General features: G+C 39.5%; 2 protein-coding genes across 8 annotated transcripts in view; one reads left to right on the top strand and one right to left on the bottom strand.

Moving 5' to 3' along the window:
* The window catches only part of LOC137176945 (metalloreductase STEAP3-like), a 166175-nt gene that overhangs the window by 6721 nt on the left and 144057 nt on the right, over positions 1–15397 (bottom strand). For 5 of the 7 annotated variants that reach the window (XM_067582988.1, XM_067582989.1, XM_067582987.1 and 2 more), the window contains 2 exons: positions 1778–1848; positions 648–881 (listed from right to left, as the gene is read on the bottom strand). In XM_067582988.1, the coding sequence (XP_067439089.1) occupies positions 648–875 (228 nt within the window). In that variant the 5' untranslated portion in view covers positions 876–881; positions 1778–1848. The other 2 variants (XM_067582992.1, XM_067582993.1) reach the window with 2 other exon arrangements.
* LOC137176948 (complement C1q-like protein 2) lies at positions 5029–12261 on the top strand. Its single transcript, XM_067582998.1, has 2 exons — positions 5029–7495; positions 8200–12261. The coding sequence occupies exons 1-2, from the start codon at positions 6896–6898 to the stop codon at positions 8377–8379; spliced, it is 780 nt and encodes a 259-aa protein (XP_067439099.1). The 5' UTR covers positions 5029–6895; the 3' UTR covers positions 8380–12261.

Raw genomic sequence — 15397 nt, 5'->3', positions numbered from 1 at the left:
TTACTTTAATAAAAAATATATGAAGGATTGCAAATGTTAGCTAATCTTTTACCTCTGTCATATGACTGTGTCATGAGAAAGTTACCATAGAAAACATGCAGCTCTAAGTGTATGAATTAGGATATAATTCATCACATTTTCATTCAAATGACTGTACATATACGCATTGATTTATATTCTTTGGAGGAGAATACAAATATCAGATATTCTACCACCCGTGAAGGTTGATGCTGATACTGAAACGCACCTCATAAGCTTTTCAGAAAAATGCAGTTGAGTATAAATAAAATGTATGATATCTGATAGAGGGAATGCTTTTTAATGCTGATACAGTCTGACAATATAACAGGACATCCTTCAAAAATGATTCACTTCTTTATGCTGTTCTCATACCACAGCTGACTCGATTATCTGTTAGGTACAGTACCAACAGTTTGGACACACCTTCCCATTCACTTGAATGAGAAAGTGAGTCCAAACCTTTGACTGATGCTGTGTATATATATTCAGGATACTAACAGCTATTATCCCTTGTGGTTAAAGTATGAGTAAATATATAATTATCACCACAGGGAGAGAAACAAAAACACCAGTTACATGGTGAGTGTGAGTGTCACTACGAGAGACAGGCAGACTGTGTGTGTCACCTCGGACTCTTCGGGGAACAGAGCCACGGAGCGTTTGGGGGTCCGGCTCCCCACCACCACCTGGTAGCCGGAGGCCACCAGCCTTCTGGCGAGCGAGCGGGAGAAGTCGCCCGTTCCCAGGATACCGATCACCGGAGTGCCAGGTTCAGACACGGAGGCTTCGAGGTGTCTGGAGCCTCCTCCTTCGCCTCTGCCTCGTATTAAAGGCCGTGACATTTCATCAAGCATAGTGCACTGACACACAGAGAGAGGGGATAGGGTTATTCTTTTGGTTTATGTGTATTTGCATCCATATTAACTCACCTGGTTCCCACGATGTACAGAAACAAGAATAAAAAGCAAGAAAAACTTTGTTCTAAAGCCGTAAATCTGCAGTTATGATGTTATTGTTCTTGATAAAATACTACTGTGAATTACACATAAAGATGCTCCTTTTTAGAAGCCAAAACTAGGATTCCTATTATCTCTGTGTCTCTATTGACACGTCCTACATCAGTAACTCGCATTGTCAAAGCAGTGAGTGGCGACCCAATAATAGCATAAGTATAAATGGATCACGCACCCTGAATACAGCAGATACATCCGCCTGCGTAGCTAGTACACACAGCTGGCTCAAAAATAGCCGTCATAATATTAATTTCATGCACAATTAACAAGCAAGTGTGACATTTACCCACTGAGTGATTCGATACATCCAACCCGCATGACGTACGGTACTTACATTAGCGGTGGAAATACTTTAAGTGTTGATTTCATTAAAATGCTGCTTTGGTAGTTATCCAGCTTTATGGCGAAGTTACCCGAAAAGCGTGACTATTCATAAACAGTCGTAAGTAATGTCACATAATGTATTGAAGCTGGTCGATACGCGATAAAACATTAAATTAACATAAATTCATATTGAATTTCGCTTCAAACGCAGAAAAGCAGACTTGAACCACCTTGCTTGTTGTCCTTGGCTGAACTCGTGGAAACTTTTCCTCCGAATAAAGTTACTTTTCTAAACACACAGGGCGACCAAGACAAATAAAGACGTCTCCTTTTAGATAAAATAACAGCTCACATTACATAGTTTCGCTTCTGTCGGTGTTTAAAGCAACGTTATTACTTATTTACAGTTAGTCACTCACCCCGCTTTCTGAGCTGGTGCGCTTCTTCCTGATTAGATGACGCAACTGACCAATCCACGCCCTCGTCACGCCTCCACGTGTGTGCAGAAGATAAAGTAGAGAGAAAGAGAGAGAGAGAGCGCGAGATCCATGATGAATGTGATCCAGAAAAACCACATCAAAACCCGCTCATTACTAGAACAAAACTAACTTTATTTATAAGCTGAGAAAGATAGGGGGGATTGAAGAGACAAAAGGCAATACATGAAAACCATATTAAGTGTGCATGTCTTGACAAGTGGATGGATTATCATGAAATCTAGAGCAGATTCTTATGGTGCCCACATGATGTATTAATGACTTTGATGACCTCCCAGCCTTTCTTTTCCTCCACTGCCACCATGAGGTTGACATCTGTGGTTTTTAGTGACAAAAAACAACAAATATTGGATGTGTTGCCATGAAATTTGGTTCAGAGATCCCCCCTGACATGAATTAGAATAACTATTATGATCACTCGATCATCAGGTTGAAATGTTAATGTGTCCAATGCTTTGGTTTATGAGCAAATACCAGAAAAATGAATGACATTCCCATGGCTGTAGATACTCATTATTATTTCAATGGTTTTAGTTTATCTCCTGAATCGTTCGTCATTCTGTTGCAAAAAGAAGAAGAAGGTTTAATAATTCTCATATTCTCTCATTGTGACCAGGTTTTTAACAGCATTTCCCACTCTTTTCTCCATCTGCAGCTGTTGAACTGGTGTATTTGATAAACTGGCCCTGGGATTAGAATGAAAAAGCAAAAGCAAAACCGTGTCAAAAAGATGTCTGACCACAGGTTACGCACTGTCAACATGACTTCATCATGTCTGCCTTTGCCACTTGCAAAAGGTTGAATCCCCCCGGCTCGCATTGCTGCATCAGTGCCACACTCAAACACACACACACATCCACACACACACACACACGTCCATGCATGCATGCTCTCCTACCTTCTCTTTCACGCTCTCTATCTCTCTCTGTTATGGCTTCATGTTTGTTTACCGAGCTTAAGGTCACAGTCCCTGACATATATATCTGATTTTTGAGATTTTTCATTCAGAGGTATCGATTACTGGCGTCTCCAGGTGTGGTAACCCATTAATCTTACGAGTCAAATCAATTGCAGCTATTCTGATCCAGTGAAAAACAGATTTCAGCTCACAACTCTCCCTAAAATAAGCCCGATGATCTGGAGTGAAAATGTTAAACTTGAAATTAGTAGATTGCAGGGTGTCTTAACCTTTTCTGGCTTTCGATGACTGTTTTCAGGCATATTTAATCATGACTGATGATATTTAAATGGCTTAGATGTGAACTATAGCGGCACGGAAGCAAAGACACGGTCATAAACGGTTAGTCAGAGACGGACAGGTACAGCTGTGTTAACATCTGACAGGACGTCACTGTCAGAACGTTACGTACAGGAAGGCATTTTCTTTCCGCGCTTTCAAGGACGGAGGTGTCTTCAGTGCCCTTCATCAGGGATTAGGGTCACATGTTGAGACAGGGGCTGATGTTGCAAGTTCTCATCGCCGTCTTGCTGTGGCTCAATTAGGGTTTAGTACATAAAGTGTGACATTTTAGTCTGAATTAATACAGTATGCTCTGCTAATCTGAAATGAATATAATTACAGTGTTTCACCTATAATTCACCCAGTAATGAAACCACAGTTATATAAAAGCTTTTATATACGCTGTTCTGGTTCCTGCTGGTCACCATGTGTAGAGGTTTATCAAATTAGAGGCTCGTCATCCTTTTTGTCTTCTTCTTAAAAGAAGAGTTTGACTCTGTCTGTATACTAAATATGAAGCTAGAGCCAGGAGAAAATGAATGAATATTAGGATTAAAGGGGTAATATTTAAATTCAGCATTCAATTTAAGATATAAGGTAGAATTTACCTAAAATCAGGGTTTGATTTGAAGTTGTTGTGATATTAAACTTATGTTTAACTTATAGGGAATGTAGAGGAGATGGTCAGGATTAAAGGATTACTTTGTCATTTTGGGAAATATACTTATTCATTTACTTGCTGAGAGTTAGATGAGAAGATTGATACCAGTGTGGTATCAAAAATGCAAAAAAGCGAAGAAGAACAATTCCTGCATATTTCCCTCTATGATATTAAACAAAAGGAGTCAGAAAACATTCTCCGTGTTTCAGTTTTCTACCCAATTACACAGTTTAACGTCTGAAATCAGCTAATGATGGTCTGATTCATTTGTCACACCGTATGGTTTGTGTGCATGACGCAGCAGTCCACTAACATGCAGCGTGATTAGAAGCGTGGCATTGCCGCAGGGCGGGATCAGCTCAGTAGCAGCGGTGCATAATGTGGACAGTGTGTCGTGCGTGGCTCAACATAGCCTAAAGATACAGTTCACTGTACTAATCCTGAGTAAAGGTCATTTCTGCAGTCATGTAGCAGTGTACTGTGCTCTGTTTGTCTTCCTGCATACTTATTTTTAAGGGCTTGTTTTGCATATGATTATTGCTTTGTCATTTGAAAATATGATATAACAAACTGTATGACATCTCCAGCTTTGCCTGGGCTGTCTCATCCTCACATTTTTACCTCTGTTTCATTTTTGACCCAGCTCTTATGACTCGTCCTGCTCGCTCTCACCTTCAGACATCAGCAGCCCGGCAGGAGCCATGTTCTGGGGAGTCAAAGCTCAGCTGAGCACAGGATGATTTTGCTTGAGGTGTGGAGAGAGCTGGGGGTGGGGGTGGGGGGGGGCTTCTGCAGTGTGACCGCAGGGCTCCAGCTAAGCCTTGTCTCCGGCCTCTGAAGATTTCTCCACATCGCCTTGAGCTGTAAAGCTTCCGTTGTGGATGGAGGGCCTGTGCTCCAATTCCAGGTGCTTAGTTCCCAACCTACAGTTTTGAAGTATTTTAGCTCCTTCGGGGGAATTTTTGAGCTTGAGGACAAAATCAATAGGCACTTTTATTTTCAGTAAGCAAAGGCTCTCTTTATTGAGTATGTCAAAAGCATATAACTAACCATACAACCAATGAAAGGCATAAATAATAGTCTTATTCAGTGGTTGTGCTCATAAACCACAAACAAGTGCACAGTGGCCTCACTGGAAAAAGGAAACAAAAGAGGCTTAAGTGGTATTAAAGACATCTGTATGCAATAGAGTAATGATTGCCTGTGCGCAGCAATAGAATTTTAATTTGTCGGAGTATCTAAATTCATGGCCCGTGGCTCTCCACCTCGTGAAACAAGACATCAAATACATCCCTGCAGCTGGGGAGCTCTCTGCTGAAGGTGTTGACAGCCGTCTGACTTTTTTTGGTCCATTTCCTGCATGTATTATCTGCTCCCTCTGTGTATGAGTGAAGTGTAGTTGGTCATTTCATGTCACCACAGTGAACCTGCCCTTTAGCCATCTGACCTGACTTTGAAAGGACTCCTCGTGGTCTGAGTCGAATATTTGGTCATGCATTTAGCTGCAGTTAAGTTTAAGCTACTGCTTTAAATGTATCAATGTTGAAAGTACAATTATTTACATCTTTATTTTGGGGCGTCTATTGGATGTGATATATCTGGACATTCACTGTAATAATCTTCTGAATTCATATCTAGAACATCTAGCACGTGAATGGATCACATGACCTCAAAATGATTTTTTAAAAAATGAAAACTTCAACAATGACTTACATAATATGTTAGATAGGTTAAACAAAAATCCCTAATTTTATAATTAGGATTAATGGATCTATGTATGAAACCATAATTTCCAATGGAGATGAATAAATAAACTATGCACTAACCCTATAATATATTCCACCCATAAAAACTGACATACACAGCTCTATACCGTTGAGATTTAAAAAATAAATATGCAACAATTTGGCATTTTGAGGTTATGTATAAATATACACAAGGATTGATATATTCAGGAATACAGTAACAAATATATTTTTTCTCCATGTAAATATTCAGTGTTCTTTACTGAATTTGCATTTTAAATATTTATTGCCATTTAGAAAAAAAAAAAAAAACTTAATGCACCTGCTTAACCTTCCTCTTCTTATCAAGACAGTCAAACCCAAACAGAGCACTTCCTGTTACACATTTTAAAATAAAACTCTTCGACAAAGATGTTGCACATCTGTTTTTTATGTAAAATAATTATATCTTCTGTCAATATTATGGTTACCCTGGTGAAATATTCAGATCATTCACTTAAGTAAAAGTAGCAATATAAAAAATACTACATTACAAGTGTTATTGTTAGTGTTATATTATATTAATAAATCATTATTGTTGCACTGTACTTTAATGCGAGGTGCAGTTAATTGTAACTGCTTTGTGTCCTGTTGGGTAGTTTACTCTGTCACAATGTATCACCTACTATAACCTGATCTTATGATTTACGTGTAAAATCTTAATCCGGAAAGAAACAGATAAATGTGGTGGAGGAAAAAATGCTAAATGTCCTTGATGTAATGGAGTAGAAGTATAAAGTAGCATCAAATGGAATATTCAAGTAAACAAGTAGGCATCATCAAAATACAGTACTGAGTAAATGTATTTAGTTACATGGTGACATCTGACTGCAAATGATATGCAGACATGATGAATGTGATCCAGACAGCAGCCTTAGATTTTAGGGTTATTAAAGCTGTTTTGGTTCTGATCTCCGTGGCCAAACCTCTCTCATCCATTTGAAACAGGCCTAAAGTGTCATGAAACGAAAACACGCACTTAATTTATGTCTTTCTTTTCAAATATTTTCTACATTGCAAAGCGCAACCAGTCTGTAACATACTGCTTTAATTTGTAGGCCAGATCTTCTATCTTCCGGTCCTCTCTTTGTTAACTTTGACAGCTGGACGCAGCTGGTCGCAGCTGTCCGTGCGCTCTCATCCATCCAGCCAAGACGCGCAGCCGCTCCCCGGTCACAGCCGCTGGGGATGCGCACTTAATTAACTTTATCCTTTAGTCTTTTCTCCTCCAGAAAGTCGCTCTGTCCTCTGTCACGATTCCCCTTCAGAGCGGCTCCAAGGATTTTCTGTCGTCCATTGGTCCCCGAACCGCACGGAGGAAGTGGTCGGTGGTCTTTGTGGTGACCGCTGTCGTGATGGTTTTGCTGGCTCTGGCCGTCGCTGTTCCCTTACTGCTGCTGCGCACCTCAGGAGCCTCGGCTCATTACTACGAGATGATGGGCACCTGTCGGATGGTTTGCGACCCGTACAGTCCCAAACCGGGAGGCGCCACCGCCATGAAGGTGATCCAGAACGTGAACGGTGTCGAACCGCAGCCCCCGATGGCGCAAGGGAGCCGCGGGGAGCCGGGGCGACCGGGTAAACCGGGACCTAGGGGCCCGCCGGGAGAACCAGGACCCCCGGGTCCGAGGGGGCCACCGGGAGAGCGCGGCGGCGACAGCAAACTCGGCTTCCCTGCATTAACCGGAGCTGCGGGGGGTGACAACGGAGAAGCAGAAGGTGTGAACTCCTCCAACAGTTTCAGGATCGCTTTTTACGTCGGTCTGAAGAATCCACACGAGGGATATGAGGTGTTAAAGTTTGACGACGTGATTACAAACTTGGGGAACCACTACGATTCGAGCACCGGGAAGTTCACCTGCCATGTGTCCGGGATCTATTTCTTTACCTACCATGTGCTGATGCGGGGAGGAGACGGGACCAGCATGTGGGCCGACCTGTGCAAAAACGGACAGGTAATGTTTCAATTATCAGGAACGTACAAATCACTTGTTCGTGGAAACATTAAGGGGAGCCATTACAATGATGTCAAGAATAAGAACAAGGATACAACAAAGCAACAGATTTGATTCCATTGGGTTTAATATAAAAAATACATTAGAATGTTCCATACCAGATTATCCGTCAAAATGCGCATTTTACGCACCGAAAGCGCACAACACTGCCGTAGGATTGGTCTTTTATTCTCCTTAACACCAGTTATATAACTACATATTCTTACAATTCATATCTTTAATGAATTCAAGATAACATCAGTGCTATGTTGGTCAAATCCAAACATGTCTGCGTGCCCTGCTTGGCAGTAACAATCCTGTTTGGATTAGTGTTTCCTCTCTGCTGTTTACAGCTCCAGCTGCATGAGTGATCATACATGAGTGTTGCCTTGTCTTAAAATTATGAGTGTCCTTTATAGATGCTGCCAAGCAATAAAATTCTAACTCAGATAAGCATTTAGCTCATTTTTTAAAAATTCTTTTCACCTAATTTCCTCAATGTTTTCCTTGGATTTCAGTTTAGAATTAAAGTATTTAAACACCAAATGCTATTTTTGTGACTGCTTTTTCACTAGATTAACTTTTCTCACTTTCTATTTCTATTGTATTCTCTTGTAAAGGAAAAAAAAAACTTATTACAGAGAGTCTTTTCTCCTTTTTTCCAGGTTCGGGCCAGTGCCATAGCTCAGGATGCAGACCAGAACTACGACTACGCCAGCAACAGTGCCGTGATGCACTTGGACTCTGGAGACGAGGTCTATGTGAAACTGGATGGCGGCAAAGCTCATGGAGGCAACAACAACAAGTACAGCACCTTCTCCGGCTTTATCTTATACCCTGACTAAACACCACAGCAGGGCAAAGGACAGTAATCATCACTGAAAACTGTTTTCATCAAAGTATACGGTCAAATATGTTTCTCTCCTTTTGAAGACAATGCACAAACTGCTTATCTGTTACTGTATGTTCAGAAAGCTGATGTTCCAGGTTTATTTAGAGCATTTACAGCCCACACACCTAACACCCCATAAATGATCTGAGCTGCGAAAGCATAATGTCATTCTCATGAAGCACTTGATGCGGTGTGTGACAGCAAAACTAATCTAATGAGATTAAGGTGTAAAATAGGCTTTGGGGAACAATGATTGACATTTATCACCATTATCTGACATTTTATGGGCCAAACAAGTAATTGGAAAAAATAATTGTTAGCTACAGCCCTAATTTCAATAGAAGTGGATTCACTCAAAGGGGTGAAGTAAACTTGAGTAAAATTTTTCAGGCGAATTCAACTTTGACACACAAATTTGTGCCATTGAGCGTGAGCAAGCTGACCTATAAGAGAACAGCAAGCCTAAATTAGAAGACGCTATTGTAGCTTATTAGCTGTGTCGCACCACCACCTTTTATTCAACCACCTCTGTCGTATAAACTGCTCCACAAAAGAGGAGTAGTTTACAGACAGTTATGAAACAGGCATCAATGGTACAAATAGTCTTTTGAATACACTGAGTGAGCTTATTGTCCCGTTAGCGACTGAGCTAATGAGCTTGCTAACTGACGGGTGGCAAGCTGCTAGCTTGGAGAGCTTTTTCCCCTCTTCAGTAATTCTTTATTGAATGAAATGCATAAAACAAAAAGCAAGGGGGAGTAAACATCCCTGTTTTCCCAGACGTAATTATGACTTTAAAGTTGACGTGAACGCTATTCACAAGTTGGAAACTCGTAATTGCTGGAACTTTGAAATGAAATGAACGCGGCAGTAGTCTGGATGTTACCAGGCTTCTAGAGCTACTTCTGTAAGACGCGTGGATGAATTTTGCTTTGCCGATTTCTGGTGTGACCAGGCCTTTACTGTAATAACTAGAATAATGACACTTCTTAGACAAATGGTATTTCTTGTTTTAAAAGCCCACTCTGCAGTTTTCTTTCTTTTTTTTTCCTAAAGAAAGCACATCATCAGTATTCATGGCAAAAAGCATACAGTACATCCCTCTCCCCATGAGTCACCTGTCATGCACCTTAACTGAGTGAGGTGGACCTGTTTTAGGAGACAGGATCAATAGAAATGGTCTGACGAGGTCAATGAAGGAAGGTAATAGTGCCAAAGCTGACAGACTTCACGTTCTGAATGCAAAAAACTAGTACAGGCCATGTTGTGCTTTAAGTAGTGTTCAATGTTTCAGACAATAACCAATAAACACACATGAAAGATACAAATGGATGTCTTACATCGATACTGAATCTGTTATATTTTGTTCTGCCAATAAATATTGTTTGACAAAAAGTTTGCTTTGTGTGGGAATCTCTGACCACGTGAGTGAAAGCGATGACACCAGTTTGTAAAAGTCAACGGAACAATTGTCATTTCTACACTTTCAGACCCTTTGGTGTTTCCTCTTTAAACTAATATAATAATATCAGAGCTACATGTTTGTGTGAGCAATCTGTCTGTATATATTTTGTTCCACGCTTGCCTGAAAACTGTTAGATCCAGGGCTTCCTGTCTGAATGTGTTGCATTAGCCTACAGACTGAGGTGTCCTGCGCCACAGCTCACAGGTTCCAGGTGCCTCCCTGAATGTCCTTCGCTCCGCCGTAGCTTGCAGCTAGTTTTAGTCAGGACACCATTATGCTCTCCAGCGTTTTGTTGTACTGCAAACCACTGTAGCTGCTTTTATTTAACAAGGTGACATTGAGGTCTGTATCGGTAACCTCACATGTTTAATCTAGTGTTGAACGCTGAAAATCTTCCACTTGATTCAAATGCCAGTTGGCTTGTTTGAAACTAGAGCTGAAACAATTAGTCTATTCATCAATTACTTCAACAGAAAATTACCTGGCCACTATTTTGATCATTATTATTAATTTCAGTGGTTTATAAGGCAAAAATGCAAAAAAAATTATCTGATTCTGGCTTTTCAAAAGTGAGGATTTGAATCTTTTCTTTGATATATATGATAGTAAACTGAATAATTTGAGTTTCAGAGTGTTTATTAGTCATACGAAATGAGCCACTGATGATTTTACCTTGAGCCCTGAGATATGGGTGAGATGTGATTTTGTGCATTTTGTCACCTGTGTTTTAAATTTCATAGACTTAACGATGAATAGATTAATTGAGAAAAAGTAATTAGTTGCATCCCTACCAAGATAGCATACGGAAATGGGCCACTTCAGGTGATGATGCGGCACTGCCGGCCTTCTTCTGGCCTGGACAATATGGATGTGAGCCTGAAATGGCCCACATGTAAAATAGCCAATATGGCCCAGATATCTCAAATGAAATGTGAGCCTTTTTTGGTAAAGATACAGTGCTCTCAGGTATGTGTATTCTAGATATGGGCCAGTTCTGGTTTATCTGGTTTGTTCTTGGATGACTTGCTTGTGGCCCAGATCTGTGAAACAGGAGCGGACCGCCCAAGTGCCATCACTCCACACAGTATGTGGGCCATATGAAAGTGCTGAAAGTGTCAGGTGTGGGCCACAGATCTGGGCCACAGCAATTTAGCTATCTGGGTAGTGCTAAGTTATCTTATCCTATGAATGAAACTCTAAATTTAAGAAGATGTAACTTTTTAAAAGGACCATTTTTGACATGCATCTCTCAACTGTAACCACTACTTCTGTAACTCACATGCTTTCATTTCAAAGGACAGCAGGATGACTTCCCAAAATGCTGTAGGCCTCGGTAAGTTTTCATACTTCATTGAGGTATGCTGATGAAACATAAATGAAATGCTTTATGTCTTCCTCTACAATGAGTCATCTTAGATATTCTCAGATATAAAGCTGAGTGGAAGCTGGTGGCTGCCGGCTCCTGTGTTTCACTTTTGATTAACTTGTACTGAGATTTGCAAATGCTTCCCCAGACTCAAATATTGCTGTAAGCCTTCATTAAGATGATGGCTGTTTTGTGTGTGTTTGATTTTTTCTTTTTGTCTCCATCTCATCCCCACAGGAACACACACAAAACAGCTGTTTACACACCACGCCTGTCAATTTAAATGGAAATCATGGGAAACAAATATTAGCATGTCTGCTTAGATAAATCTCTATTAAGGTGTTGGCTTATTTTCCTGCTCTACAAACTGACTCTGTCCACCTCAGAAGGGATTGTCTTACTCTTAAACTGCTAAAAAAAAACCAAAACAACAAAGAGAAAATGGTACAGTTTATGTGCATATGTGCAATAGAAATGGTAAACAATTTGTGTATGAAGAAAGCGTGTGTAAGCCTATATATCCCTGATTACCCTTGCAGATAGCTGCTTGTAGTTTCCATCTTCATATGTATGTGATGTTTCAGAGTTAGTAGTGTTCATGCAGTTTAGAATGAGCGGGAAACATATGTTTATGCTAACGTAACTGACATTACGTGGTCAAATGTCATTAGCATAATATTTTTTTAATTTTGCAAAATGTGATTTTAAATCTTACGAGTGAACATCATTATTAAACAGCATTTTATCAAGTTTAAACCACGCTTCGATATAAACAGGTCATATATTAGCAAGCTAACACAAACTTTCTCAGTTGGTTCAGTTAGCTGTAACAGTTACACCTGGCAGTTACTATAACAACTAATTGCTAACCGCTCAGATTTAGTGATGCATAAATCTAAATCTTAGTAAAGTCTAAGTTATGATTAGGTTAAGTTTTAACTTATGAAGAGTTGTGGCTAAAGTACTCAGATCTTTTATTTAAGTAGAAGTACCAAAAAAATGTATCAGTGATTTTACAATAAAAATGAAAATCCATTACAAGTAAAGACATTCAAAATATTAAAGTAAGTTAAATGTATTGTACTTGTTCTGTAGAAAAATGGTATCTGTGACTGATATTATATATGACATTATTAGATTGTTACTGATGCAACAATGCATAATTAGCATTTTACTGTAACAGCTGGTTGAGGTTTAGCTAGTTTGAACTACTTTAATACAGTTCAGTAGTTTAATCCGATGATTCCCAACCAAGGGGTCGGGCCCCTCCAAAGGGTCACAAGACAAATCTGAATGGTTGTGAGATGATTAATGTGAAGAAAAGAAGAAGAAAAACTTTTCTCTTATCTTTGCCTATTTTGTGTAATATTGGATAATTTGACCTCCTTGGTGTCTGAACATCTTTGTAAATGAAACCATGTGAGAAATTTAGAGGGTAAATGTCTCTTTCGTGAAACCGCTAACAACTCTAGATGTCTGAAATGTGAGGGGCCCCAACTACACCCTGCTTTTCTGTAAGGGGTCGCATGCCAAAACAATTAACAACTACTTATCTAATCTATAACAATACATGGTATTTTATTCTGAAAGTGTTTTGGCTCCTGGACTCCATCATTTGTATTATTGTCACTCTGCTGTTTTCAGTCCACAAACCTTTATCAAGATGGCGACAGGCATTCCATGTCTGACCAAAGAAATATTAGAAAATAAAACTAGAAAACTAAATCATAAAAGCAGACAATCAATGAAGTGTTTTTTTAAAAAAGCAGAAGGTCTCCTAAACGCCCCAAAAAATCACAACATAAAAGTTCAGATGTTCAAAAGCTGGTTTACATGACAAAAAATGAACAAATGATCCCCTCAGAGAGATGGAGAAAGTTTAAAGATGACAAGAGTTTGACATTCTTTAAAGATCATTTGAGTATTTTATATTATGAAACTTGAACCAGGCTCACTTCTTGAGAAGATCATTGTTCAGGAAATGTGACGTCATTAGCGGAGGCCTTTTAAAGTGTTTAAAGATCAAAGCATTATGGCCTTGGAAAGGCTCGCAGCCCCCACTGCAGACACATTTAGGATGAAAAGTGGAGCTGCTGACACCAACTGAGACATCAACAGCAGTACGTGTCACTGGCTGCCAGACGGATGCTCTCTCTCTCACACACACACACAAGCACACACACACACATAAATACAACAACACGATAGATGATCAGGCCGCTCCATCCCCCTAATCTAGGTGACAGTGAGGGATTGCTGACTGACAGACGGAGTAGTGAAATTCTCTGATAGATGAGATAAGTGGGACAAGGCCTCACATACACGCGCACGCACGCACACACACACACACACACACACACACACACACACACACACATATACTATGTTCAGGGGAATGCAGCTTGACAGGCAGCTGAGCAACAGGCGTCGTATTGAAGTAATGATAGCATGTGTCGCCAAGCACTCTGGCTGCCTCTGCCAAGCTGTGTGTATGTGTGTGTGATGTGTGTGTGATGTGTATGTGTGTGTGTGTGTGTGTGTGTGTGTATGTGTGTGTGTGTACCTGACACCTTCATTATGTAATCTATGATGATTTTTTAATTCAATTCTGTGGGTACAGAGTCAAATCTAATAAGAGTTCAGAATGCCAACACATACCGGCCTGCTGCCAACCATCAGCCCAAACATGTGTCTCCAGCAGTAAAAAGCAGTCTGCCTCAGTTGATTTCAGCAAAGTGTCTGATTACCAAATTGACATGAAAAATCGCCGCTGACAAGCTTCCTGCTCAGGCAGCCAATCATCAAGACATTTTTAAAACCTCTCCTCATTCTTTCACTCTACCGATTTTCTCCCTGCGATGATTGATTCATGTGTAATGTCCATGCCTGAGATGTAAATGCCAGCGTGGCCTGAGCAAAATATAAAGAGGGACATCTAAAGGGACCTGCCAAGAGGGTAAAAGCCAAATCTGAGAATTATTTACATGAGCTCACACCTAAAACCTTTCTGCTTGTTTTCCTCTTTTGTTTGTTTTATAGGTTTTATTCAAGCTAATGTGCTAACAAACCACACAGCTGGGAGAGAAGAATATCCTCACTGGAAAACTAAGTACAGGAGTAAAAAACTAAATAAAGTGAATTAAAGATGGAATTGTGTGAAGAAGGAGATGTCTGGTGGATTAAACTTAATTTGATCATTTGTTTAAGGAATACACAGATTTTTTAGGGACTGTACAAAAATTATTAGGTGCACATAATGTGTGTGTTTGTGTGTGTGGGGGGGGGGGGGGGGTCAGAAAAAGGGGAGGCTATTGTAATTTTTCATTTCGCTCACACTGTTTTTTTCGCTGTTTTTGTTATGTAAAGTGAACACAAATTATTCCTTTTATTGAACAAGAAACTGACTACATTCAATTCAACAATCAGCTATCAAAATATATGCTAGGTGCACAATGTGTTTGTTGTTTATTGATCTTGAACAAATTAAAACTATATCAGCTTTATCAATTTTACAATTAAAAAATCGAAATTTGTTGCGGTTACACGGGATGAGTGTTTGTGTCACAAAGTAAACACAAAGCTCTATGTACTTTCAAATAGCCTATGTGTGCGTGTGCAAAATTTCAAACAAGTTGTACACTGAATACAAAAATAAAGAATAGAAATGCTACAGGCCTTAAGTTTGTCTTAACGACAATAGAAAACAAAGTCAAACTTTCTGTATCATTAACGTGACACATTATACAAATCTGCTTTTCTTCTTTCAAAGTGAGAAACTGTCCACCTTCGACACTGAGTGGTAAAATACTATACATCATCATCATCATCATCATCTTTCTGTTTTTTCCGATATGTATATACTTTATATATTGTAAATGTATGCTAAACATGACTATACAGTACTGGATATGGGAAGTGACAAATTATGTTATTCAACAAATAATAATAATAATGATCGATAATATTATTCATAATAATAGTAATATTATTCAACAAGTTCTATAAAAAATATTTTATGTACATATGTAACTTATCCTTACAACATATGAAAAAAAATCTTTCCCAAAATGAACTTAAAGAATATATGAACACTCCTGAAGATTTTGCCTCAAAGGAATTTATGCTCAGTGTTATGGTTTG

The sequence above is a fragment of the Thunnus thynnus genome, chromosome 24 (genome assembly GCF_963924715.1).
Source record: "Thunnus thynnus chromosome 24, fThuThy2.1, whole genome shotgun sequence".
NCBI classification, from domain to species: Eukaryota; Metazoa; Chordata; class Actinopteri; order Scombriformes; family Scombridae; genus Thunnus; species Thunnus thynnus.
This window is presented reverse-complemented; position numbering and strand designations above follow the sequence as displayed.